At 36.8% G+C, this 26,026-nt stretch overlaps 2 protein-coding genes across 5 annotated transcripts in view; both read left to right on the top strand.

Annotated features, from left to right (window-relative positions):
• Positions 1–26,026, top strand: part of map2k2b (mitogen-activated protein kinase kinase 2b) — a 529,628-nt gene that overhangs the window by 430,636 nt on the left and 72,966 nt on the right. The window lies entirely within an intron of this gene.
• slc25a42 (solute carrier family 25 member 42) lies at positions 431–26,026 on the top strand. Of its 4 annotated transcripts, none has more exons than XM_079612959.1 (10): positions 446–659; positions 800–828; positions 9,839–9,992; positions 14,682–14,793; positions 16,156–16,181; positions 16,453–16,619; positions 17,822–17,938; positions 19,378–19,529; positions 23,635–23,977; positions 25,412–26,026. In XM_079612959.1, exons 3-9 carry the CDS (start codon positions 9,897–9,899, stop codon positions 23,958–23,960), a joined length of 996 nt encoding a protein of 331 aa, XP_079469085.1. In that variant the 5' UTR covers positions 446–659; positions 800–828; positions 9,839–9,896; the 3' UTR covers positions 23,961–23,977; positions 25,412–26,026. The 4 variants fall into 4 exon arrangements, with proteins under 4 accessions (XP_079469084.1, XP_079469085.1, XP_079469082.1 ...); XM_079612956.1 differs by having other exon boundaries at positions 446–711; XM_079612958.1 differs by having other exon boundaries at positions 431–711; positions 23,635–26,026.

Here is a 26,026-nt window from a genome sequence, read left to right as displayed (position 1 = left end):
AGTGCCACTTTTATAGTACATCTTATCTGATATAAGTTTGTATATTTGGCGTATACCATGGTACTGTTCTGATTACCATAGTAGTTATATGCCACTCCCTGATAATAATATGGTATATCTTGTCCCAATCATGTCCACGCCTTTCTCAGCATTACAGACTTTTACGCTGCATTCACACGTGCTATCGGAAACTTCCTACTTTCCCACTTGTTAACTCGTGATTACCAGCTCGTCGCATGCTTTATTGTCGGAAAGAACGGGAATCACGATGACAGCAGGTTTATTCTTGACTTTCTAACGGAAAAATCTTATATTAATGCCAAAATTAAGCATTATTATCGCTAAAACTTCAAACCCCACCCTCTCTAATGTGTACCCGCTTCGACGCCCCTCGAGCGAGCCTATCCACGTCAAGCGCGCTCCCGTTCTGGACTACAACTCCCACAATGCACCTGGACTCGCCCTTCAACGCTCGCATGCTAGTGTGACAGCACAGCAGACGCGTGAAATGTGTGTGTAAACCAGCTCAAAGTCACAGCAGAAGCAATACAAGTGGAGTAAAATGTGTTTTAAAACCAGCTCTCCTGCAGAACTGACTCGTGTGGTTTGACGCGAGCGTGTTTTTCTATGCCAGTGCATGGTGACTGGCGACTGTTTATGTAAGTGGATGGTGACTGGAGTTTATCACTTCATCATATGTTTGTTTATGAGGTCAGTAGTCCAACACCATGGGAATGTTTGAGAAGACTGCTATCAGATTCCGTTAAAGTTGGTGTTTTTCCTCTCGATTTCTCCACAGAGCTTCAACAGGTGCTGTCAGACTGTCAGGTAAGCCATAAGCTCCATTGAAATTAAATGCTAATAACAGTTGTTTTGCTAACTGGCTAAAAGCCTTTTGATATTGACTTTGAGAATTGTGTTATGAGTTCATCTCTTGTCTCCGAGTAAATATTTAACAATGGACCGTTTTCAGTTGACGTAATTTCGCTAAACAAACAATGTAAACAATCATGGTATCTTTGAGGACAAAAGGCATTTATTATCTGTTTTGGTGTTGATAAATGTTTTATTTGATGGATTTACATGCTCAGTGGTTGTAAATTAATCTGGATACGTTTCATAAACAAGCATTTATGGTCTAAGTTATTGGTGATGACAGGTATTTTGTATTTGATGCGTTTACTTGGTAAGATACAATCCTCGGCTGATTTAGCAAAATAGACAACGTAAAATTATTGATATGTTTCATAAATAAGTATTATTTGGCTAGTGTGTTATATTTGATATCTGTTTTGATTTTCCAACTAGAGCAATCGTATATGTTTCATAAATATCACATCAAACAGGTTCTGTGGAAAATTTGTGAGAAAAACAGTGTAAAAAAAACATGATTAAACCAAATAAATAATAAAAATAGTGATTAAATAAAATAAAAATGTTTCAAATGGAATAATCAACAATTGATTTTAATAAATAGCCTAAAATATCAGTGAGAAGGAAAAAAGTAACAATGTATATATCAGAGATGCTCACAAGTCTCTGAGCTCGAGTCCAAGTCAAGTCTCAAGTCTCTGAGCTCGAGTCCAAGTCAAGTCTCAAGTCTCTGAGCTCGAGTCCAAGTCAAGTCTCAAGTCTCTGAGCTCGAGTCCAAGTCAAGTCTCAAGTCTTTTGTGGTTAAATAAGTGTTGCATCACGTACAGCGACCCATCCAGGCTGCTTAGAACACTGTATAGCTATATATAAGGATCAAAGTAATATGCAGTGTTGGGAGTAAGCCGTTACAAAAGTAATGCATAACAGTAACATATTACTTTTTGCTGTAACGCAGTAGTCTAAGCCGGCATTACTAATCAATTTTCAGTAATATTTTACTCGTTAAATATTCAGTAACGCTTGCGTTACAACACACTTTTAGTTTTACTTGTTCAAAAAACAAAAAACAAAAAAAAAAGACCGCGAGACAAATGAAGAATGCAAGTAGGCTAAGTTACCTGTTTGTGGTTTTTAAATAAAGACTAAATGGCAGCGTCTGATATATTTGTATAGCGATTTATTTTTGACAGGAGTTTCGGCCTCTGTGCTCGCGGTGGCCAGTGGAAAAGCGGCTATATGGGTGATGATGGCATGAAGAAGACTGTACATTCGCGAGATGGACGTATGCGCATTAGGCTACTCTATTTGTTCTGTGTTTTCTTTCTAAGCAGTTAGGCTATATTTAGGTGGTGTTTTTCATCATGTTTTCATCACGCAATCATGTTTTTAACTCAAAGAACCAGCAAAAGCAATGATTATGAATATGTCAAATATAGCAAGGATACATTTTAATTGTTTATTAATAAAGATGAAGTTGACGATGCTGACTCGCGATCTTCGCAGTAGTGAATGCGCCAGAGAGAAATAGGCTACGGATTACATAAGCAGAGAGCAGTCCGTTTTCTTTCGTTTTGAATTGTTCTGTATAAAAGTATACATTTCAATATAGATATATTTTTCAGGTCTGTGAAGTAGACTAGCCTACCTTATACGCAGAGTTTCGGTTAATTTATGAGACGCGCTCCAGTTCACACGCAGGCGCCTCCGTGTCGTGATTATATTGTCTGCTATATTTACTTCTTATTTATTAAATCCAGGCAATTGGTTGATGAAACATTGATTAAAATTAAGATACAATTAATACAAAACGAAATTCACTTTAAAGAAAGGATTTGTGCCTTCTGTTTGAAGTGAAAATTCTGTTTGAGGTGAAAGTTTTTAAACCCAGCTTACGATGAATGGCACAGCAGCGGCCGGTGCAATCGATGTTTGATGTCCTCTCATGTGTGGCCGCGCGCAGCAGATATAGTGTTATGTAGGCAGGTTATAGATAACGGAAGGAGGGGAATAACAGCGAGCTCATCAGACGTTTCCTAAAAATAAACATTGTTCACGAGTCCCGCAGCTCGAGTCCGAGTCGAGTCTGAAGTCTTTCGAGGACGAGTCTCAAGTCGAGTCTGAAGTCACTGTGTGTGCGACTTAAGTCGCACTCGAGTCCGAGTCTCAAACTCGAGTCCCCATCTCTGGTATATATACATGAAAATGTGTATTTAAATTTTAGGATTCCAAGCACAAGAATGATCATATTCATCTTCGCATGTAAACGTCAGTTTTTAAGCCATTTTTATGCGTGCATTACTGTGTGCAGTTCATGTAAGATGTTTCTTGTGTGTATACTGTCACCGTTTGTTAAACACTGTCGTTATTTTTGTTGGCTGTCTGTATTTTCGCACAAAAGGCTTTCAGTGGGTCTGTCATCTGATCCTCGGGGAACATAAAAGACTGGGAAAGAGCGAGGCGAGCGGGGGGGGGGGGTGTTGGAAGCCGTCCCACACTTCAACATAATGAGAAAACAGATCAGTTGCTTTGGTGACCTAATCGTTACAAAAATTCTTTCACACTTGAGATCCTTTTTAACCCTGGGTTAACAATCCTAGGTTATCTTGCTTTGTTTTACCCTGTGTAAAAAAAGAAAAAGTAACTAAACATTTTCCAGCTTACAGGAACTTTTGAGATGCACACACTGAGAAATATAAATTGAACCTACGTAAAAACCCATTTTAGATCAACAGAATCCCACAAATGTTGTCCCTGAACAATTTGAATTAGTTACTGTTGTAGGATTATTGTTATTGTATAGATTTGTGTCAAGTTGCATTGAATTTTGCATTGAAGTCTCCCTGTAGTCAATAGCCTAATTTTATCTTTGACCATATTTAAAAAAAAAAATCATTGAAATGCCTTAAAATATCTTAAATGTAACTCTACACCCTTGCCTCATTTAGTATATGAGTATGCAAATGAGCCCCGCCTCCACTCGCTCACTTAGCTCAGAGATCCACTGGTTGACGATCACACGTTTATCTGATTGGTTACAGTTCTATGAATATGCAAATGAGCCCCGCCTCCACTCACTCACTCACTCACTCAGAGATCCACTGGTTGACGATCACACGTTGATCTGATTGGTTACAAGGTAGTGTGTGACGTCAGAAACACCAGCGATTTCAAACCGTGTTTTTGAGACTGTCTTTGGTTCACTGCAGTTTTAAGCAGAAAATACTCAGCAATGCTGTCGACTTATGAACTTACACATGCTTTGTCTTATTAAAGCATATTAAAAAGACATATAAACAACATTAAAAGCTGGATTTTCACCACAGGGGGACTTTACAGAGTTTACAGAAGATTAAAAATGACGGTTTCATGTATGAAAATCTCAATTGTGAAATGTTGCTTAACCCAGGGTTTAAAAAGCTGTTAATCTGTAGCGTGAAAGGCCTAATCGTGAATTGCTAAAGTCTGAATAGTCAGGTGTGATCGAGCGCGTCACATGTGAGTGACGGGTTTAGTGTGTGTGTGTGTGTGCGCGCACTGAATGTGTGTCAGCGTGAAGGACCTTTCACACACTGAGCTTCTGGCTCCAGTTCACCTCGACGCAGAGAATAGACCTCAGGTTTTCTCCCGTCTTTAACCCTTTACTAAACACCCCTTGTTTACTAAACGTAAATGACCAACCCAAAATAAAAAGGTTGATTCTCATAATTAATTCTGAAAAGACACATAACCAATATTTACAGGTGAAACTGGAAAAATTTGAATATGGTTCAAAAGTTCATTTATTTCAGTAATTCAACTTAAAAGGTGAAACTAATATATTATATAGACTCATTACATGCAAAGTGAGATATTTCAAGCCTTTATTTGTTATAATTTTGATGATTATGGCTTACAGCTTATGAAAACCTTTTCACAATATTCTAATTTTGAATTTTGAGGTTTTCATAATCATAAGCTGTAAGCCATAATCATCAAAATTATAACAAATATAGGCTTGAAATATCTAAATGATATTAGTATATAAATGATTTCATTCATTCATTCATTCATTCATTCATTCATTCATTCATTCATTCATTCATTCATTCATTCATTCATTCATTCATTCATTCATAAGCTCAAACACAAGATAAAAATATTAATTTATAACAACTTATAACCACAATTAAACTGAAGCCACACGTCTGCTCATGCTTCATTTCATCATGTTCCTGTGAGTTTGTAGATAAGGCTGATAAGATGCTAATAAAACATTTGATTGCTCTTTAAACACCCATTTGCAAGCTAGGCTATTGTCTAATATCTGGCGAGGACAACTGCTCAATTCATGTTCAGTTGTTCTCGCTCGACGAACTTAATCTTCATTAATCTTTTATCGATATTTTGTTTGTATTTTAGCCATTATTAGCCTTTATTATAGCCTTTATTACCCTTTTACTCAAAACTCACTTTAAAACACCATCGAGTGTTTGTATTTACTTCCGATCAAACCAGTAACACGAGAGATCGCATAATTCAGTGAATCATTAATAGAAATGGTATTCTCTATGATGAAATATTTTGCAAACATGTGATGATAAATCAATATTTCTCCAAATATATACACTTTTTAACTAAGAGCCCTTACGGACGCTGTTTAACCCTTTAACTGTATGGTGCAATCTTATTGGCTGTCTTCTGCTGTGGGCGTGTTCAGAAGTGAGTGTTCTTACCTCTGATTGGCTGGAGGCGGTATGGATGGTCTTGTTTTAAAGAAGACATTTGCCCGATTATTGTGTAAGTGCAAAATTATAAATTATGAAAAGATAAATTATGAAAGTGAAACGGAAAAAAAGATTGAGTTTATGAAAATGTACAATGTAAAAATATAATTATTTATATTTTATATAAAATATATATATTACAAAATATATTTTACTCTCAAACTGCAAGAAAATGAAAGCCAAGTTGTGTTCCAAATTTTAGGTTGATATCTCAAAAAATGAGCTTTCAGTGAGATTTGATTTGGGCGCAGTACCAAACGCTTCCACTAGATGCACAGCCAAACTTCCTTACTGCCCATATAAGGGCGCCTCCGTTTTCACATATGTTATGAGTGATCTGAACCATGTATTTCATGTAACCATGCGGTGATTTGAATTCAACCTCTAATAAACTCATAAAAGAGCACATGTGTGCGTTAAATCGAGAATCCATAATATTTTTATTTATGTTTAAAAAAATTTCAGAACTTTTTTTTTCTCATAAAATTGAATTTGTGCTATCTTCTGAACTCTTTGCACGAAAACAAACTGAGGTTCATGATTTTTCATGTTTAGCCGCGTTTCCACCGCGGGAACTTTCCCCAGGAACTAGGAACTTTGGGGTGGTACTCGGTGTGTTTACACCTCAGGAACCAGGGTCTAAATTAAGTTCCGGGTAAATATTTCCCCCTCCGAAAGTCCCTGCTCGCGAGGTAGTACTTTTCAGAAAATTCAGGAACTTTCGGGGGCGGGACTTGTGCGCTGAAGATGCTGATTGGTTGTATTCACGCCGCATATTGACTGGAGGACTCCACGCAGCATTCTAATTTAACCGGCATTTTTAAAAATCTATTGCGGTTCATGGCTTCATGCATTAAGAGTCGTCTGTCTGCAAATATGGAATTTAATAAAAAAAAAATTAAAAAACCCAGCTGGACCGACGACGAGGTTCAGGCTTTATTAAGCGTATTTGTGTAACAGGAAATGTTCTGCGCGTTCGTCCCAGCCATCTCACATTCAATGTCCGCAATATATCACAAACAACTGCAGCACAGTTTGAATCTCCTCCATACTTATTATAAATGTGGCGCTCAAAACTGATTACTGTGCGTCGCAGACTGGGAGGAGCAGTCACGCGCAGTTTATAATCTTCCCGGTACTTTAGACCGCGGTGTAAACACAGAAAGCAACCAGTCTGGGGCACAAAAAGTTCCTGGGACAAATTGTTCCGGGTAATTTCGGTGGAAACGCGGCTTTTATTGCTATTTCAAAATAAAGGCCTAATGAGTATGAAATATTCTTGTTGCAAATTTATAAATTATGGCTCCTCTTTAATTAATAATAAAAAAAACAGCCTCCAAATATGAAAACTAGTGATTGTAAGCTTTCAAATGACATATAGTTTGTAAATATGACGTAAGGTTTTTACTAAGATATTATTGTTTTAAATGTATAATGGTGGGACTTGACAGTTAAAGGGTTAAAGGGATAGTTCACCCAAAAATAAAAATTATCCCATGATTTCCTTGCGCTCAAGCCATAGGTGTATATGACTTTCTTCTTTCAGCCAATAAGTGTTACTTTAAAGGGGTGGTTAAATATGATTTGACTTCTCTAACTGTAGTTAGTGTGTAATGTTGCAGTTTGATCATAAACAACATCTGCAAAGTTGCAACGCTCAAAGTTCACAGCACTTTGGTCATTGACAACACATTATTGTCAGTGTGAAAGAATGAATAAAGTTGTGTGCTATATTAAGCTGTGTTGCTCAGGCCTGGCTCGTCTCTCAGGCTTTCAGGACCTTTAATAATTCAGCATTTGTGCTATTATTAGAGGTCCATGTGTGTGACCCTTGCAGATGATATTTGATCCAAGCGCTTCTGGATTCCTGTCGGCACGTCGCATATCAGATCCTCTGTCCTGCTTCTGCAAATCAATTGCAATTTCGTTTTACAGACAGACTTGTGATGAAAATGATTGGTAATACACAAAATCAGATAATCGCATAAAAAGACGTCACTTTAAAAACAAAAGAAAAAATCTGATATTATATTTTGCATAAACAAACAAAAAAAAAATTTGTAGGATTATTTGCAAGATTTGCTTTTTTTTTTTTTTTCTTTTTTTGCACAAAAAAGTGTAAAAGCATTCACAAATTAGACCATGAATAACCCCAAAAGCTTGCAATATTACAGACGTGTTTATTGGCACAGCCATTACATATTTAAAACAGTAATATCCTAAACTAATCTTGACAAACTATATATCATTTGAAAGCTTACAAAATAAATGACAGAGGAGCCGTAATTAATCAATTTGCAACAATAATATGTTCATACTCCTAAGGCGTGTTCAGACCTTTATTTTGAAATAGTGATGAACATGAAAAATCATAAAAGAATGGTAGAAACCTCAGTTTGTTTTCATGCCAAGAGTTCAGAAGATAGCATCCATTCAATTCTTTTAGAAAAAAAGCTCTGAAAATGTTTTAAATATAAAGAAAATAATAATAGATTCAGCATTAGTGATGTGTCAGCGAGCTATAATGCACATACGTGATCTTTTGTGTTTCTTAGAGGTTGAATTAATTTCAAAATCTGCCAAACTTCCAACACTACTTCTGAATAGGATGTCTACTTCATAAATTGTATGAAAATTGTCAAAATAATGGTTCAGATCACTCAAACAACATATGGAAATGGAGTATTTTCCTGCTTTAGAAACATTCCAGTAACGCTGCTAATATTAGAAGTGAAAAAGTGAGACAATTACATTTTAAAACATGCGTGTGAAAATATACCTGGAAAGAGACGTGAAGATTTGGGGAGAAAAACGGAAGATTCTTACTTAGTGCAGTCCAGTGAATTATTCATGGGATATAATATAAATTAAATCAGGAGAGCAGAACACAGATGCACCGATTTAAAGATAACCGATAATTCTTTATATTTGAAAACCGATAACCGATATATTGGCCGATAACCGATAATTCTTGATATTTGAAAGCCGATAACCGATATATTGGCTGATAACCGATAATTCTTGATATTTGAAAGCCGATAACCGATATATTGGCTGATAACCGATAATTCTTGATATTTGAAAGCCGATAACCGATATATTGGCTGATAACCGATAATTCTTGATATTTGAACTAATTCTTGATATTTGAAAGCCGATAACCGATATATTGGCTGATAACCGATAATTCTTGATATTTGAAAGCCGATAGTCGATATATTGGCTGATAACCGATAATTCTTGATATTTGAAAGCCGATAGCCGATATATTGGCTGATAATTATTGATATTTGAAAGCCGATAACCGATAATTCTTGATATTTGAAAGCCGATAGCCGATATATTGGCTGATAATTCTTGATATTTGAAAGCCGATAACCGATATATTGGCTGATAACCGATAATTCTTGATATTTGAAAGCCGATAACCGATATATTGGCCGATAAATCTAAATCCAAATTTTTATATAATTTTTGAGAGCCTGATACAAAAACAAAAGTCCCACCATTAAAAGCCATGTCCCAAACACACATTTATAATGATGTTCTCATTATAATTTTATGTAGCCGATATGACAGCACATGTTGCACTTTATTATATTTTCCTTTTCAAAGTGATTCCAATCATATTTCAAGCAATTCAAAAGCATCATGTTGAACAGTGCGCATCTGAAGCGTCTCAGCTGAAGGAAATAATACATTATTTATCAGCTTTAATATATCGGACAATTTTTCTTGTCAGGCCGATAATGATAAAAATGTAGGCTATATATCATATATTTGTATGTTGTGTGTGTATGTTTTTGATATAAAGATATTCGATATATAGATTCGTCCATCTGATTGAGGTGTAATGTTTATCTGAGAAAAAGTCAATACAAATTAAATAAATAAAAACATAATAAATCTAAAAAATAAATGTATATATCGTGCATCACTAATGCCCAGTATATGTTGTCTTTTTTCATACTGTTACTGTGAAATGTAAAGAAAAGAAAAAGAAAATAATCAGGAGGAATAGAATTCAGAAACTGAAAAGATCTCTTGCCGTAGATATTCATGTCATACCAAGCGTTACGTTATTCTCTTGAAGTCTGAACACAAGAACATGAAGGAAATAATCTAAACCGCAGTAGGCTTGTTAGGAAAGAGCTGGATATGACGTGATGCTACATTATAGCTTGAATCTCGTGTCTCTCCAGGTGCGGTGTGAGTGCTAGCGTGTCGGCCGGCGAGCCCCCGGTGTGCTGGCGTGTATGAATGGATCAGGTTGGCATGGGTAATGCAGTTCAGGAGCACCAGGGGGCGCTGGCACCGGGCGAAGTGCTGCCACGCCCCGCCTCCAGCCAATCAGAGGTAAGAACACTCACTTCTGAACACGCCCACAGCAGAGGACAGCCAGGAAGATTGCACCATTTGGTTCTGACTTATTTGGTTGTGTTCGGGTAATTTAGACCTGGAGAGGATTTTCTTTTTCCCGAAAATGCTAGTTAGCGTTATCACATTAGACTAAAACTTACTGACTTTACTCACCCAGGGTGGAACTACTTCCTCAAAATTTAAGATTAAAAAAAAAAAATGTAATTTTTTTTCCCCCTCCTTGTTACACTTGTGGTGTTCCGGGTCAAAAATGACCGGCCTACAATTTTTTTTGTATAAATCTCTCATTTCTCTATATATTATCACCAAATATTGGATTCAGTCTTTATTTGTCAACTTGTTTTCTTTCAGTTATCACAGGTTTTGTATTTCTTTTTGGCTCCCTTGTGTTGTAGGCCTCCTTTATTTGCGCTCATGAGCCTAAAAACATTATTTGGGGGTTATTTTGGCAATATTTAATAAAAAAATTATCTGTACAATCAGATATCAATTTACAGTTTCATTTTGTACAAAATGAAAGTTTGGTTAAACATTACAGCACAGTAGTGTGATAAACAGTGCAAAATTTCCCCGTATTTAGTTGAATATTGACAAATTTATTCACAAATAATGCCTTTTATTCAGGTGCATAAGCTCAGATCAATGAGGCCTACAATCAGTCAGTTTCTAAAAATAAATACAGAACCTGTGCTAATTGAGTGAAAACAATTTGACAAAAAAGACTGAATCCAATATTTGGTGATGATAAAGCATAACGAGAGATTTACACGCAAATTATTATTTTTTCAAAAGACGGGTCATTTTTGACCCGGGAACACCAAAGGTGTCGCAGGGTTTTCAACACAGCACAAGGGTTACATTTTAAATGTATTGACTCGTCCTTGTGTCACTCTGAAGCCGTATGACTTTATTTGTGAGCATTCGGACCTGTAAATGATGACAGAACTGTTATATTTCTGTAGAAATAATTGCTCAGTGACAACATCAATCCACATTCATTGTGTTGTTAAAGAATGCAGATGTAAAAACCGGTTTGTGGCCTTTATTTGTGCAACAAGATTATTTTGAAAGAGTCACAGTGTTTACAGTCTACAGGAAGTCAAACCACAAATGAATTACTCAAAGTTGAGATCAACCCTGTAAACAATGAAAAAATGAAATAATAGTCTATTTTTGAAACCGTTTATTGAAACTTTAAATATGAAAACAATGTGGGGCTTTGTTGACACATCAGGCTTTTATGGCTCAAATAGTCTGATATAGTGAGAATATGGAGGAAATAACAGCTCAGATTTATTCAGAGGCCCAAACTTAGCAAAAATATGCAATTTGGTGCAGATAGTGATATTTATATGTACAAAACGTAAGATGCTTGTAATGTAAATCAATGAGGTCTTTATAACAGCATGACAAAATACTTGCATAAAATGCATATAAATATCAGTCGTCACTCTATACCTCCCAATGTCTTTGTCAGATGATATTTAAATGCTTCGTTTTATGATCAAAGCTCTAGTTTTAAAGCATTTGTTCATTAAAATTACATTTAATGCAATACAATACAATGATTGAGAGATGAACAAATAAACCTTCCTCAAAAGTCTGATGATCATATTTGATACTCACATTTTAACATGTGAAAAATGTTAAAACTCGAAAAATGTGTGAAACTCGAAAAATGTGAATATAGTGCAAAAATTAATTTATTTTATTATATATGATGATTATGGCTCACACCTTATCACAATATTCTAATTTTGAATTTGGGGTTTTCATAAGCTATAAGCCATAATCATCAAAATTATAACAAATAAAGGCTTGAAATATCTCACTTTGCATGTAATGAGTCTATATAATATATTAGTTTCACCTTTTAAGTTGAATTACTGAAATAAATGAACTTTTGCACCATATTCTCATTTTTCCAGTTTCACCTGTAAACATTTTTTTGGATAATCCAGTAAGTGTTCATCTTAAAAATATTACTGACAATATCAAAGTTATTACGTTTAGTCTTATTAAATCATTAAAGATTTAACAGAAAAAAGGACACGTGAACAATTATACTAAAAGGCTTTTACTTGCTAAAAAAGTATGAACTGTCAATCAGACGACAGAAGGACTGTAGTAGATTGTGTGCAACAGGTTTCTAATAAAAGTTTTGATCATTTAGATGCCTTTGCATATCAAATATGACACAGTAGGGTTCAGATTTGAAACATTTTAACATCTAATACCATTTAAATTGTCCATTTTATCAGTGGAAAATGTGTGACCTCATCATCTATTAGCAAGTTGACTGAGCGCTATCGAATGTCTGTTGGAAGAGAGTTCCTCGTCGTCTCTATCTCTAGATAACCGCAGTATTTTCTTTAATCGGTCACTCTTCTCTCTCGGGTCACTGTGTGCTTTAATGTTTAATGTACAGTAATCCTGTCTTCTGATTGGTCAGTCTAGTGTCCCAGCAGTGATGTGGTACCAGCTAATGTGTAATGCAATAAAGTAACATTTGTAATGCACATTAATATTTGTATCATGTAATGAATGTTTTATAATAACAGTAAGAATATATTCACTGTATTTGCACTTTGACCTCTTGTTGAAAGAGAATATTGTAATTCTATTTTTATTTAATCTACGATTTTCCAGAAATGTGGGATGTTTTCATGCTCAAAATAATGTAATACACTTTTAGTCAGTTTCTTTTTCAGTTAACTGTTATTATAGTTATTATCATGACCGTCAATCACTATTTTGCATGATATTTTTGTTTTTATTTCCATGTGGGTTTCTAAATGTCTTGTTTACAGTAAATCCCATCAGTCATGTCAGTGTTTCACGAGGGCTCACAGGTTAAAGTGTCTGGATTAGAAAGGAACAATTTATTGAGATAAAGCCAAAAATTACAATTTGGCTTCTGCAATTATCAAATATTACCTATTTTTATGTTGACATTTTTATATTTATATTGACCATATTGATATATAATCACAAAACTTTGGCCAATTGTGCAACACAATTACAATCTCCCCAAATTGCCATAGTATGGGATGAAATTAGTCTCAAAATTATTAACAAATGCATGCACAGTTATCCATGAGCTTTATAAGATACATTTGCAATATTTATAAAGCTAATGGATAATTGTGCATGCATTTGTTAATAATTTTGAGACTAATTTCATCCCATACTATGGCAATTTGGGGAGGGGGAGGGGTGGGGTGATTGTAATTGTGTTTAGAGCTGCACAATTGACCTATGGCTAAGCCACGCCCCCAAACACGATGAGCCAATCACAGTGCGCATAGCTTACTAATACACTCGGACATTCTCTGCTTCCACGTCCATTGAAATGCATTGCAGTTAGTCAGTTTTCATTCGTTTTTATGTTTTTTAAGTTTAAAATGGTCAAACGGTGTGCATGGGGTACATCAACTCCGACACTAGGTATCCCGAGAGGCCGGGCGACGACCCTTTCCCAAGCCACATCTCAGCCGAGATAAGTGTCTGCTCTGGGTTAAGTTATGCGGTCGACCACAACACCAACTAAACCTGGATAAATGAAACAAGGATGTCTACATCTGTTCTAAGGAAAGTCAACAACGTATTTGAACGTTATCTTTAACATCTCTAACGTAACCTGAGCCTAACGTTAGCCTAACATTGGAAAACGTTAACGTTAGCTTCTAGCTGCGTTGTACATCATGTCACTTAGCTTCATTACCGTATCTGTAAATAACCGAGATAACAAATGTTAGCAATGTTGTGCTGAATGACTCATGTAAATACTGTAGCACACTAGCGGAGAGGTAACGTTAGGCTACTCTCGGTAAAGACGGTAAAAAGGCTTGTCCTGGAAACGTATGCAACTTAGACCTGTACATATTTAATTTGATCATGAACCATTAATTACACATTGAAGCACAACATTTTAGACAACTTTCTACCAAAACAACTGGGGAACTTTGTGTTTTTTTTGCGGTTTATCACGTTTACACTGACCTGCACATTTTTGCCTGGAGCTGAAGCTTTTCATCGACCTTCTCAACAATAAAATTATTAATATAACCCTCCAATGCATAGTTAAGGCCCTTTTGGTGACTTCGAGATGATATATAATCTTTCTGTCTCCAAAAATCATCAATTGCCTCCTGTGAAATGTCTCCTACTGTGACCGCTGCCATAGCGCCTGTAGCCGAATGTGGACTGTCCGAGTGAGTGGAGGGGGCGTGGCTTAGCCATAGGTCAATTGGCCAAAGTTTTGTGATTATATATCAATATAATTATTATTATAGGTACAGATAATGTTGGATCCTTCATATTATGAGGAACAGGGCGGATGAATCTGTAGTCATTCAGTCGTTCGGGCATTCTGGGACGTGAAGTTTGATCAATAAAACTAGTATTCAGACAGTTATTCAGGTCATGGGTTTGTGTGTGGAAACGGATTAAGAGTGTGAATATAAACCTGTTCTGCTTTATAAAGATTAGAGGGAAGGCTTGAGTTCTTCCCAGAAGCCACAGGATGTGGTCATGCCTGGACATGTTTACTCCACATTCTTACTGATTAACACTGGGTGTGTGAGGCATTTATTTGGTTATACGTGAAAATATTCATGAATCATAACTGTGTTTGTGTGTGTGTGTGTGTGTGTGTGTGTGTAGGGTTTTAAACAGGGTCGGTCGGTCCTGAACTCTCTGCTCTCGGGGGCGTTTGCAGGAGCCGTGGCTAAAACCGCTGTCGCCCCGCTGGATCGAACCAAGATTATCTTCCAAGGCAAGAGGAACTCTTATTAATCTTCTTTAAGTGACTGACTACACATTTGCAGGGCACTTAAGTATTTTAAACACTTAAAAGTAGGTCCTACATTTGAATTTACTTTGGAACCGTTCAAAAAAAGTATACTCGTATCTATACGAGTATGGATACTGTCATGTGACCAACAGCAACTGATTCTGTAGGTCACATGACAGTGACACCATGGCGGATGTAGTACGTCCAGATACTACACGCACTCATACTATATAGAACATACTTTTTTAACAAAAGCAAATCTCAAAGTATGTTTCAAAGTACCAAATGTCAAACCAATAAACCAATTAATGTTTATCCCCTTTTTTTTAATAGACGTGAAAATGCACATTCCGAAATTAAATGGTTGTAATTCAAGAATGCTTTGGAATAGATGTAAGATTGGTCTTGTTTTAAAGAAGACATTTGACAAATTTTTGTAGAAGTGAAATCAATTAAGAAAGAAACAGAAAGAAAATTATAGAACTTTGAGTTTATGAAAATGTACAATGTTAAAAATTTAATTATTCATATTTTATATAAAATATATATTTTCAAAACCTGGAGGACTCTAAAAATGCAAAAAAATCAAAGCCAAAAATCTGAACAAGTTTTGTTTCAAATGTTAGGTTGATATCTCAGTAAATGAGCGTTCAGTGAGATTTAGTTTGGGCGCAGTACCACACTTCTCCACTAGTGGACATTACTGCCCATATAAGGGCGCCTCCATCTCCATTTATGTTGTTTGAGTCTGAACCATTATTATTACAATTTTCATACAATTTATGAAGTAGACATCCTATTCAGAAGTAGTGTTGGAAGTTTGACAGATTTTGAAGTGAATTCAACCTCTAAGAAACAAAAGATCACGTATGTGCATTATAGCTCGCTGACACATCACTAATGCTGAATCTATTGTTTTTCTTTATATTTAAAACATTTTCAGAGCTTTTTTTCTAAAAGAATTGAACGGATGCTATCTTTTGAACTCTTGGCATGAAAACAAACTGAGGTTTCTACCATTCTTTCATGATTTTTCATGTTCATCACTATTTCAAAATAAAGGTCTGAACACGCCTTAGGAGTATGAACATATTATTGTCACAAATTGATAAATTACGGCTCCTCTGTAATTTATTTTGAAAATCAGTCACCAAATATGTAAACTAGATATTGTAAGCTTTCAAATGATATATAGTTTGTCAAGATTAGTTTAGGTTTAGTATAGGAGATTACTGTTTTAAATATGTAATGGCTGTGGGGTATATATAATATAAGGGGTTATTTATTGCTGAAACGTTTTTTTTTAAATAACTCTAAATATTTCTCTTCATCTTCTCATTTCAGTGTCGTCGAATAGATTCTCTGCTAAGGTGAGTGTTTACTTTTCAATGTGAATCAACTTTTTCCTGCGCTAACATGTCAGTGTTTTTGCATGTACATTTAAAAGTCCGCAGATGACTTCATATATTTTGTGATGAATGCCATGTTTGTATTCCTGTAGCTCAAACTGTAGATCAGGCCGCTAGCAACACCAACGTCACGGGTTCGACTTCCTAGGAATGCATGAACTGATATACTTGAATAATACTTGTACGTCACCTTGAATAAAATGCATAAATATATACGTTTTGTAATTTCCAGGAGGCGTACAGGTTAATTTACCGCACATATCTCAAGGATGGGTTCTTCAGTCTGTGGAGGGGAAACTCGGCCACTATGGTGCGCGTTATTCCATACGCTGCCATCCAGTTCTGCGCACATGAACAATACAAGAGGATTCTGGGACAGCATTACGGCTTCCAGGGCAAGTGAGTGACTGGTGCTTCACCACTGCACAATTACATGTATTCGTTTATTCATCCAAAGAGACTTACAAATGAGAAATTAAAGGGTTAGTTCACCCAAAAATGTAAACTCTGTCAGTAATCACCAGTGATGCGCGGGTTGATCCAAAATGAGCGGTTACCCGCGGTTACGAGTCATCCAAGAATATTTTTTAGGATATTCGGGTCGCGGTCGGTCGGGTCATTTGAAATAAAGATGCCAATTAAACCTTTGTAATTGATATAGTACTAGACACAATTTTCTATGAAATACATAAGCCTACGTTTTATTGGCTGAATAACTGACGCGAAGATGACGCACGAGCTCAGTCTGCAGGCAGAAGTGGGAAATCCTTATTTACCTTTTGAATGTTGAGCGCGTTATTAACTTTTGAATAAAAGCTGACGCGGGACAAAACGCCCGATTTCCCAACACGTTGAACTGAGCAATGCCATTGTGCCATTTTGATAGGCTACTTTTAAACGCATATAGCTCAGTAATGTCAGTTTATGTGTTTTCTGAGAGGGGGGGGGGATTTTTGTTGGGAAAGTCGGGGGAGAGACGCACACTTCGATTAGACTGGATAAACACATGCAACATCTTAATTGTTAAGAAAATGAAACGAAATAAATGAATAAATCAAGCCTTTATTACAAAACACTAGGCAATATCATACAGCATTCAGAAAAATGCTGCGCCCACACCCCTAGTTCCTCCGTCTATGGCCCAATGACGCTACTGAGCATTTACTCGTTACTTTTAAAAAACGCGGGTCAGGAAGCGGGTCGGGTACAATATTTTCTTTCTTTTTTTTTGCGGTCCGAGTTGCGGGCGGGTTAGTTGAAAACGTCAGTCGGGTGCGGGTTGTTTATACATTGACCCGCGTAATTGGTAATTCACTGGTAATTACTCTCCCTCATGTTTGCATCTTCGGGACACAAATGAAGATATTAGTGATTAAATCTGAGCGCTGTCTCACTCCTCCAGAGGCTTCTGTTGTAATTGAAACTTGCCGGCCCAATAAGTTTGTAAAGACGATGTTTAAAATAGTCCGAGTGACTACAGCGGCTCAACCTTAAGTTGATCAAGCCTCTGAGTGGAAACTGCAGGAAATATATCACACTGTGGATGTAGACAAAATTCTTACATATTGTACCTTTAATGTTGAAAGTATCCTGTTTTCCAGAGTTCTGCCGCCTGTGCCGCGGCTGCTGGCGGGTTCGATGGCGGGAACAACGGCCGCCATGATCACGTACCCACTGGACATGGTCCGCGCACGCATGGCCGTCACACCCAAGGAAATGTAAGACGTTTCATCCATCTATCTTAAAGGTTGTATCAGCGATTTCAGGCCCAAAAATAAATGATCACATTCATCTAATCTTTCCTAACGATCCGCTAGCTGCCCGCCCCATAAGCAAGCTGTCAAAAAAAACGCGTCTCTGTAGGCATCCAGGCTCTGAGATCTGCACACTAAAACAAAAGGATTAGGGCGAGGGAATACCATCGTGTTTATTCCAAGACATGGCTTCTTCTTCAGCTCCGACTTCACATGCAGCCGTGCACGAGCCCAAAACCTCACAACAAGCCCCCCCCCCCCCCCCCCCACCCACCCCCCTGTTGGTGATTGGTTGAACACTGTTTATTTTGGTTTTGAGTGGTTTGAGTGGTGAAACCAATTGTTTTTGTGTGCAGATCTCAAGGCCTAGATGCCTACAGAGACGCGTTTTTTTGACAGCTTGCTTATGGGGCGGTCAGCTAGCGGATTGTTAGAAAAGATTAGGTGAATGTGATCATTTATTTTTGGGCCTGAAATCGCTGATACAACCTTTAAAGGTAGGGAAGGTCAGAATTGTCTAAAAAAACTTTTATTCAAATTTGTTTAAACTGTCTTTATATACCAACACATAATTAAAATGCAAGTACTCTGAAATAGAGAGTATAAAAACTGAGTGACTCTAGTGTATTTAATCTTCAATAAACACAGCTCATTAATTCCATTCACTCCCGCCTAAAAACGGGTGCGCGGCTGCGCGCATGTGGGCGGAGCCAGTAATAGCGGCGGTAGTCATGGCGACGGAGAGTGACAGTCGCGCAAGCCAATCACTTGTTTCGTCCCGGTAGGAATTAATGAGCTGTGTTTATTGAAGATTAAATACACTAGAGTCACTCAATTTGTATACTCTCTTTTTCAAAGTACTTACATTTTAATTATGTATTGGTATATATAGACAGTTTAAGCCAATTTGAAAAAAAGTTCTTTAGACAATTCTTACCTACCCTACCTTTAAGGGGAAAAAGGGATAAAAATGTACTTTTTTTTTAATTAAATAAAATTTTCTCATCATTTACTCGCCCTCGTGCCATCCCCGATGTTTATGACTTTCTTTCTTCAGATAAACACAAACAAAGATTTTTTGGGGGGAAAATAATCCATCTCCGTGAGTCCATATAATGCCATTGCTTGAAAAATCCATACTAACCCACTGGATGAATCAATGCCTTCTGAAGCCAAACTATAAAGTAATGCTTCTGGTCTAGTTTTGTATTATTTTTTTGTTAAAATCCTGGAATGTTTTCCTCAAAAACCTTAATTTCTTTTCGACTAAAGAAAGAAAGACATGAACGTCTTGGATGACGTGCGGGAGAGTAATTCTGAAGTGAACTACTCCTTTACGGGAACACCTGCTGTAAAGAAATGAGAGTGTGATGTCACTGTGTGATGATGTCATTGGTCCTCAGGTACAGTAACATCATGCACGTGTTCGTGCGCATCTCTCGCGAGGAGGGACTGAAGACGATCTACAGGGGCTTCACTCCCACCATCCTCGGCGTCGTGCCGTACGCAGGAATCAGTTTCTTTACATACGAGACGCTGAAGAAAGTTCACGCAGGTGTGTGTGTGTGTGTGTGTGTTTCAGTGTTATAACATAAAATGTTTCACTCGTTTCCACTCCGCTTTTATTTGTTGTAATTTTTAGTTTCAAATTATTGACTGCATTTAGTTTCTATGGTAACTCTTTACATTAAAGGTCCCATGACATGGGGTTATTATATTATTTTATAATGTTTCCTGGGTTGCCCTTATAATGTTAGTATGTTTTTTAGATAAAAAATAGTCATAATTTAGAAATAAAAGGCATTTTTCCTAGCCCAATTTTAGCCTCTGATTTGAACGCTCTGTTTGAAGGGGCGTGTCTGTGTGAGATTCAGTGTAACCGGCCACTGCTGTGATTGGCTGACATGCTTGCATATGAAATAGCTACGCATCACATCTGAAACTCTCTCAAATACTTTTACTATTACAGCTATTTACGTTTTTACCATTACAGCTATCGAGATTAACAAATCGTCAGAAGTTTTTCAAGTATTTAGATCTATTCCCATCACATAAAATGTTGCCGTGATGAGCATTGAGCAAGCAGATGAGTTTGGCAAGTGTCCAGATAAACTCGATCGCGCTGTGTGGAAGGATTGTTCTTTGATCGCTTTCTGTATATAATTTATTCACAATTTAAATACGATTATTTTCATCCTACTAATAGAAACAATGTGAATTTGATATTTTAGTCACTGGCTTGACTTACTGATGCATAAACAGCAGTATTGAACGATTTTGAGAGAAAGATTACCTGTCTGAACTTGAACAATTACACATCAGAAAGTGTTGCTTGGTAACGTTAGCTCGATCGATTTATTTTCAGACGTTCGTCGAGGCCAGCTCTGTATTGACCCAAGTTCAGGAAACAGTCGTCGGTGAACTTTGGGGAGTTGTGTCGGCGCATTTCCAGAGAAAATGAAATTAATCCACTGGTTCTTCCGGGGCTTGGATGAAGGAACTAAAAAAAGGCTTCGGTGTTCATTTGTACATCCAATTATTGAGCAATCATTATGCTTCACTCGCTCAAAAACCATGATATCTCCCGTGGACAAACTAAAATCGCGCGCACGCGTTCCTACTTCCTAGCTCATTTTCTCATGGACGGGAAGTATTCTCTGGGCGGGCAAAGCAGAGAAAGGGGAGGTAACATTTCCTCCTTATGACGTCATAAGGAGGAGATTCAAGATCAGCCCGATTGAGCTTCCACTTTCTCAAAGGCAGAGAAAGATAGCAAAAGCTCGATTTACACCGATTGAAATTTCTAGAAACTTGGGGACCATATAAAGGCTAGGGGAACTCATATTAATGTTAAAAAACCTCAAAGTGAAAATTTCATGTCATGGGACCTTTAAGGACTCATTTGTTAAAGTCCCCCGTAATCAATAATTTTATCCCGTAAAACTCATTTTTGATTACCAGAATTACATATTTAAATGTTTTTTCCTTGAAAAAAAAAAAAGTCTTCATGCCTTAAAATTATACGTTAAAATTCGTTTTACGCTTTAACTCGACACCCTTGCCTCATTTAGTATACGCGGTTCTATGAATATGCAAATGAGCCCCGCCTCCACTCACTCCCTCAGCTCAGAGATCCACTGGTTGACGATCACACGTTGATCTGATTGGTTACAAGGTAGTGTGTGACGTCAGAAACACCAGCGATTTCAAACCGTGTTTTTGAGACTGTCTTTGGTTCACTGCAGTTTTAAGCACAAAATACTCAGCAATGCTGTCCACTTATGAACTTATTAAAGCGTATTAAAAACACCACATAGACACATAAACAACTTGATTTTCACCACAGGGGGACTTTAATATTTGTTCATGTACTGTACATACAACTGTTCACTGTTTGTTTATGTTAGTTCACAGTGCATGAACTGTTAACTTTTGATTTTAAAGAACAAATGAGTTAAAAAGTGAGATTAACTTTATATGTATGCTTTGTGTATTGTTAATATGTTAACTAATATAGTTAATGTTAACCTTGTTGTAAGGTGTTACCTTTTTATTTTATTGAACCAGAAAACACGGTAACACTTTACAACAAGGTCCCAGTAGTTAACGCATCAACTATATGGGTTTCATAACCGTTATTAACTGGTCTTAACTATTAATACTTATCTCCTAAATGTTTTCAAACACACCAGCTTATTCATATCTTTAAGTCTAACATATAATTAATTTCTTCAGTCGAAAAGAAATGAAGGTTTTTGAGGAAAACATTTTCAAAACAGGATTTTTCTCCATATAATGGACTTCAGTGGCAACCAACGGTTTGATGGTCCAGATGTGAGTTTCAGTTTCGACACGATCCAGCCGAGGAATAAGAGTCTTATCTAGTCAAACCAGCGGCCATTTTATAAAAATAAATAAAAATGATATACTTTTTAACCACAAATGCCCGTCTTGTACCGTCTCTGAGATGCGACACGCATTACATCATCACGTTGGAAAGGTCACGCGTGACGTCGTTAAACATCAGGATATGCGCACGTAAGGACCATTTTAAACAATAAACTGATACAAATACATATAAATATGTGTCATACAATAACTTTGAACGGTCCTCCTACTCCACACTTGTGAACTCTGGGTCGGTTCTTCCGACTACGTCACGCGTGACCTTTCCAACGTGATGATGTAATGCGTGACGCATCTCAGAGACGGTACAAGACGGGCATTTGTGGTTAAAAAGTATATAAATTAGTGCTGTCAAAGTTAACGCGTTAATTAGGCGTTAACGCAACATCATATTAACGGCGTTATTTTTTTTAACGCGCGATTAACGCAGCGCATATTTTCAGTTTGACCCGTGACCCAACCCCTAGTTGGAGAAATGGAGATACACAGTGTTGCCAACTTAGCGACATTGCAGACACATTTAGCGATTTTTTTTTCTCTTCAAAAAAGCGCCCAAACCTTTAGTTTCTGAGAATCGCCGCTGCTCTCCCAGCTCTCTCTCTCTCTCTCTCTCTCTCTCTACGCGTCTCACGCGGTAGAGAGGAGCAGCGCTTTAATTCAGTTAAACACAGATATTATGTTGCTTCTCTAATTTTACATGCACGTATAGCAGAAATCACAGCACAGATATTGTCTTTATCTTATGTGTATTTGATTTCATCAGACGACGGCTCGATTATCAGGATTGTTGTGCAGATTAACATATTGGAAGGGAGAGCTGGTTATGTTTAATGGGTCGCGTTTCAGTCACTATTTCATATTCATTCAGTTGTTTGACAACAGAAACAGTAAAATATACCAAACACTGTTTTATTGAGAATTTAGCTTCATCAAAATGGGCACAGAGAGAGACAAACTAATGTAATAATAAATAATAAATGTAATTTAGCATTTTCAGAAGAGCTGCCCTGCCATGCAAACATCTAAACATGTTTGGTTTAGTAAATTGCTCAGTTTAAAGAAAGAGAAGTAATGGGAACCTGGTATTTCTTTGTTCTTTCTTCATGTGTCTAATAGACATGAACAAGTTCTTTGAAAAACATCTATGACCTTTGAAACATGTCTCGTCTTCATGCTCTATGTTGACTATGGTTTCAATAATAAACATACATTTGCATAAAGCATCCATGTTTATCCATGCCCATAATGATTAGAGTATTACAAACTTGAAAAGTATAAATTTAAGGTACATTTAGAACAAATAAAAAATGTGCGATTAATCGCGAGTTAACTCATGGCAAGCATGCGATTAATCGCGATTAAATTTTTTAATCGATTGACAGCCCTAATATAAATGCTTATTTTGTTATAAAATGGCCGCTGGTTTGTCTAGATAAGACTCTTATTCCTCGGCTGGATCGTGTCGAGACTGAAACTCACATCTGGACCTTCAAACCGTTGGTTGCCACTGAAGTCCATTATATGGAGAAAAATCCTGGAATGTTTTCCTCAAAAAACCTTCATTTCTTTTCGACTGAAGAAAGAAAGACATGAACATCTTGGGTGAATAAATTATCAGGAAATGTTTATTTGAAAGTGAACTTCTCCTTTAAGGCTTGTCTGTGCCACGGAGGGTTGTTTTATTTTCCTGTGCATGTTTTATTAGCCGTTTTCTGTCTCCTAGCCGTCAGTAACGGGTCTCTTCTGTGTTTCAGAGCACACGGGTCGCTCTCAGCCGTACTCGTACGAGCGCCTGGCGTTCGGTGCGTGCGCGGGTCTGATCGGCCAGTCCTCCTCGTACCCGCTGGACGTGGTGCGCAGACGCATGCAGACGGCCGGCGTCACCGGACACACGTACGGCACCATCTCCGGCACCATGAGGGACATCGTGGCGGAGGAGGGCGTGATCCGAGGACTCTACAAGGGCCTGAGCATGAACTGGGTCAAAGGGCCCATCGCTGTGGGCATCAGCTTCATGACCTTCGACCTCTCGCAGATCCTGCTGCGCAAGTTTCAGCAGTTCAACTACAGCGCGCGGTAGCAGCGTAGACACCCGAAGTAAGAAAAACAGAACAAATTTAGTTTTTTTTTCGATAACGCTTTACAATAAGGTTCATTTGGCAACATTAGTTGATGTTTTAATGAACTAACAATGAGCGATACATTACATTAGTTAATCTTTGATTAAAAATGCAGCGGTTCGTGTTAGTTCACAGTGCATTAACTAATGATAACAAAACACAATCTTTGATTTTATTCATGTATTAGTAAATGTTGAAACTAATATTATCTGAGAATAATAAATGCTGTAGAAGTATCGTTCATGTTAACTAATGATCCTTATTGTAAAGTGTTACCCGTTACAAACCTGAGAATATGCTGCCAATGAAGAGGATGAGGAAAAGTTGTTTAGCTTTTGATTTCTGATGCAAGCGTTTCGTGTTTAGAGCGAACGAGTGTGTGTGTGTGTGTTTGGTACAGAGACACGCTGAATGTACGTGCAATACCGACTGAATAGGAGTGTGTTGTTGATGGAAATACACACACGTGTCGAGTTTACAGCGTGTGTTTGTCTGGATATCACTTTCATATCCGCGTGAGACTCATGAAAATTATCAGGTCATCTTTCACTCTGAAATCAAAAGATGCGTTTAATATTCTAAAGGAGATTTTACATAAGTTGCGTGTAGCCTCATTTAGGACCATTGAGATGTACCGGTATTTATTTTTTGCACAACAATAACACACATTTTACCTCACATTATATATTACTTAAAAGTATAATTGTTAGGTATACTTTATGGTCGTATTTGTCGTTTTAAATATAATTTATGTGATTTTTAAAAAAAAAAATTCAAGCAAATCACTTAAACACTTTTTTCCCCAAATTATATATTATTTAAAGGTATATTTTTATGGTAGTATTTGTTGTTTTTAATATAATTTATGTGATTGATTTCAATAAAAAAAAAAGCACATCACTTAAACACTTTTTTCCCAAATTATATATTATTAAAAAGTATAATTGTATGAATACTTTATGGTAGTATTTTTTTAATTAAATTTAATTGCTGATTTGCTGATTTTAATTAAAAAAATAAACATCCCTACCTTCCTGCAATATAGCAAAAAAATAATTTATTATAATAATTGCAGATTCTTTGTTCAATTTGAAATGATTTGTTTATTTCTAAAGGTGTAATAATGAATAGATAAGTATTAGAGATGAGGTTACAGTTTTTAATGTTGCAATGCATTACAAGGCATTATTAATGCATTCTTGCATATTATATAAAGTGTTACCGAAATATTTTTATTATTATTTTGGGGTGAAATATGAGCTGGTCATCTCTTCATGAGATTCACCGTTTTTACCCTTTATCGCTGATCCAGGACAGGAGAGTAAAATGGTGTGTGTGTGTGTGTGTGTTTTGCACGTGTGTGTGTGTTTTGCACATGTGTGTGTGTGTGTGTGTGTGTGTGTGTGTGTAGCTCCCAAGTGCCTGGAGAGAGAACCGAAACATGAACCGTATCATCACCCCGTACAGAGGGACTCTACAGTGTTACGAACCGCTGTAATGACCCAATATTCAGCTAGATAATCAACCAATCACATTCAGTCTTCAACCATCAGTGTGTTTAGTCAGAGATTTTTAATATTAAACTACAGGTCTTTGGATGAATATTGAAATATTTGAATCATACATCGACCCTGAAAAGTATTTGTTCACTTCAGTCAGTGTGACTCATTAGATCTGAATCTAATTTTTATCATTTGTTACAATAAATGACACATTTTTTGTGCTATTTTCATATCTCATGCGGTGACATTTTAACTGTACAGATGCTCACGGTCATTCTTACTCCTACTAACCTGACAATCACACGACGCTCAAGCACAATTACTATTATTATCTAATAAATGGCTTCTTAACATCCGAGACTCCTAATAAAACACTGAGATTGATCGGAAGCAACTCAACGATCAATTCTGGAAACTGTGTTATGAATTCATGCGCGCTTTAATCATGTAACGGAGTCTGGATTCAAGACTGTTGTTTGTAAATCGAAGAGATTTGTGCCAAATAAACGAATGATATTATAATC

Source organism: Phoxinus phoxinus (genome assembly GCF_949152265.1).
Source record: "Phoxinus phoxinus genome assembly, chromosome: 5".
Lineage (NCBI taxonomy): Eukaryota > Metazoa > Chordata > Actinopteri > Cypriniformes > Leuciscidae > Phoxinus > Phoxinus phoxinus.
This window is presented reverse-complemented; position numbering and strand designations above follow the sequence as displayed.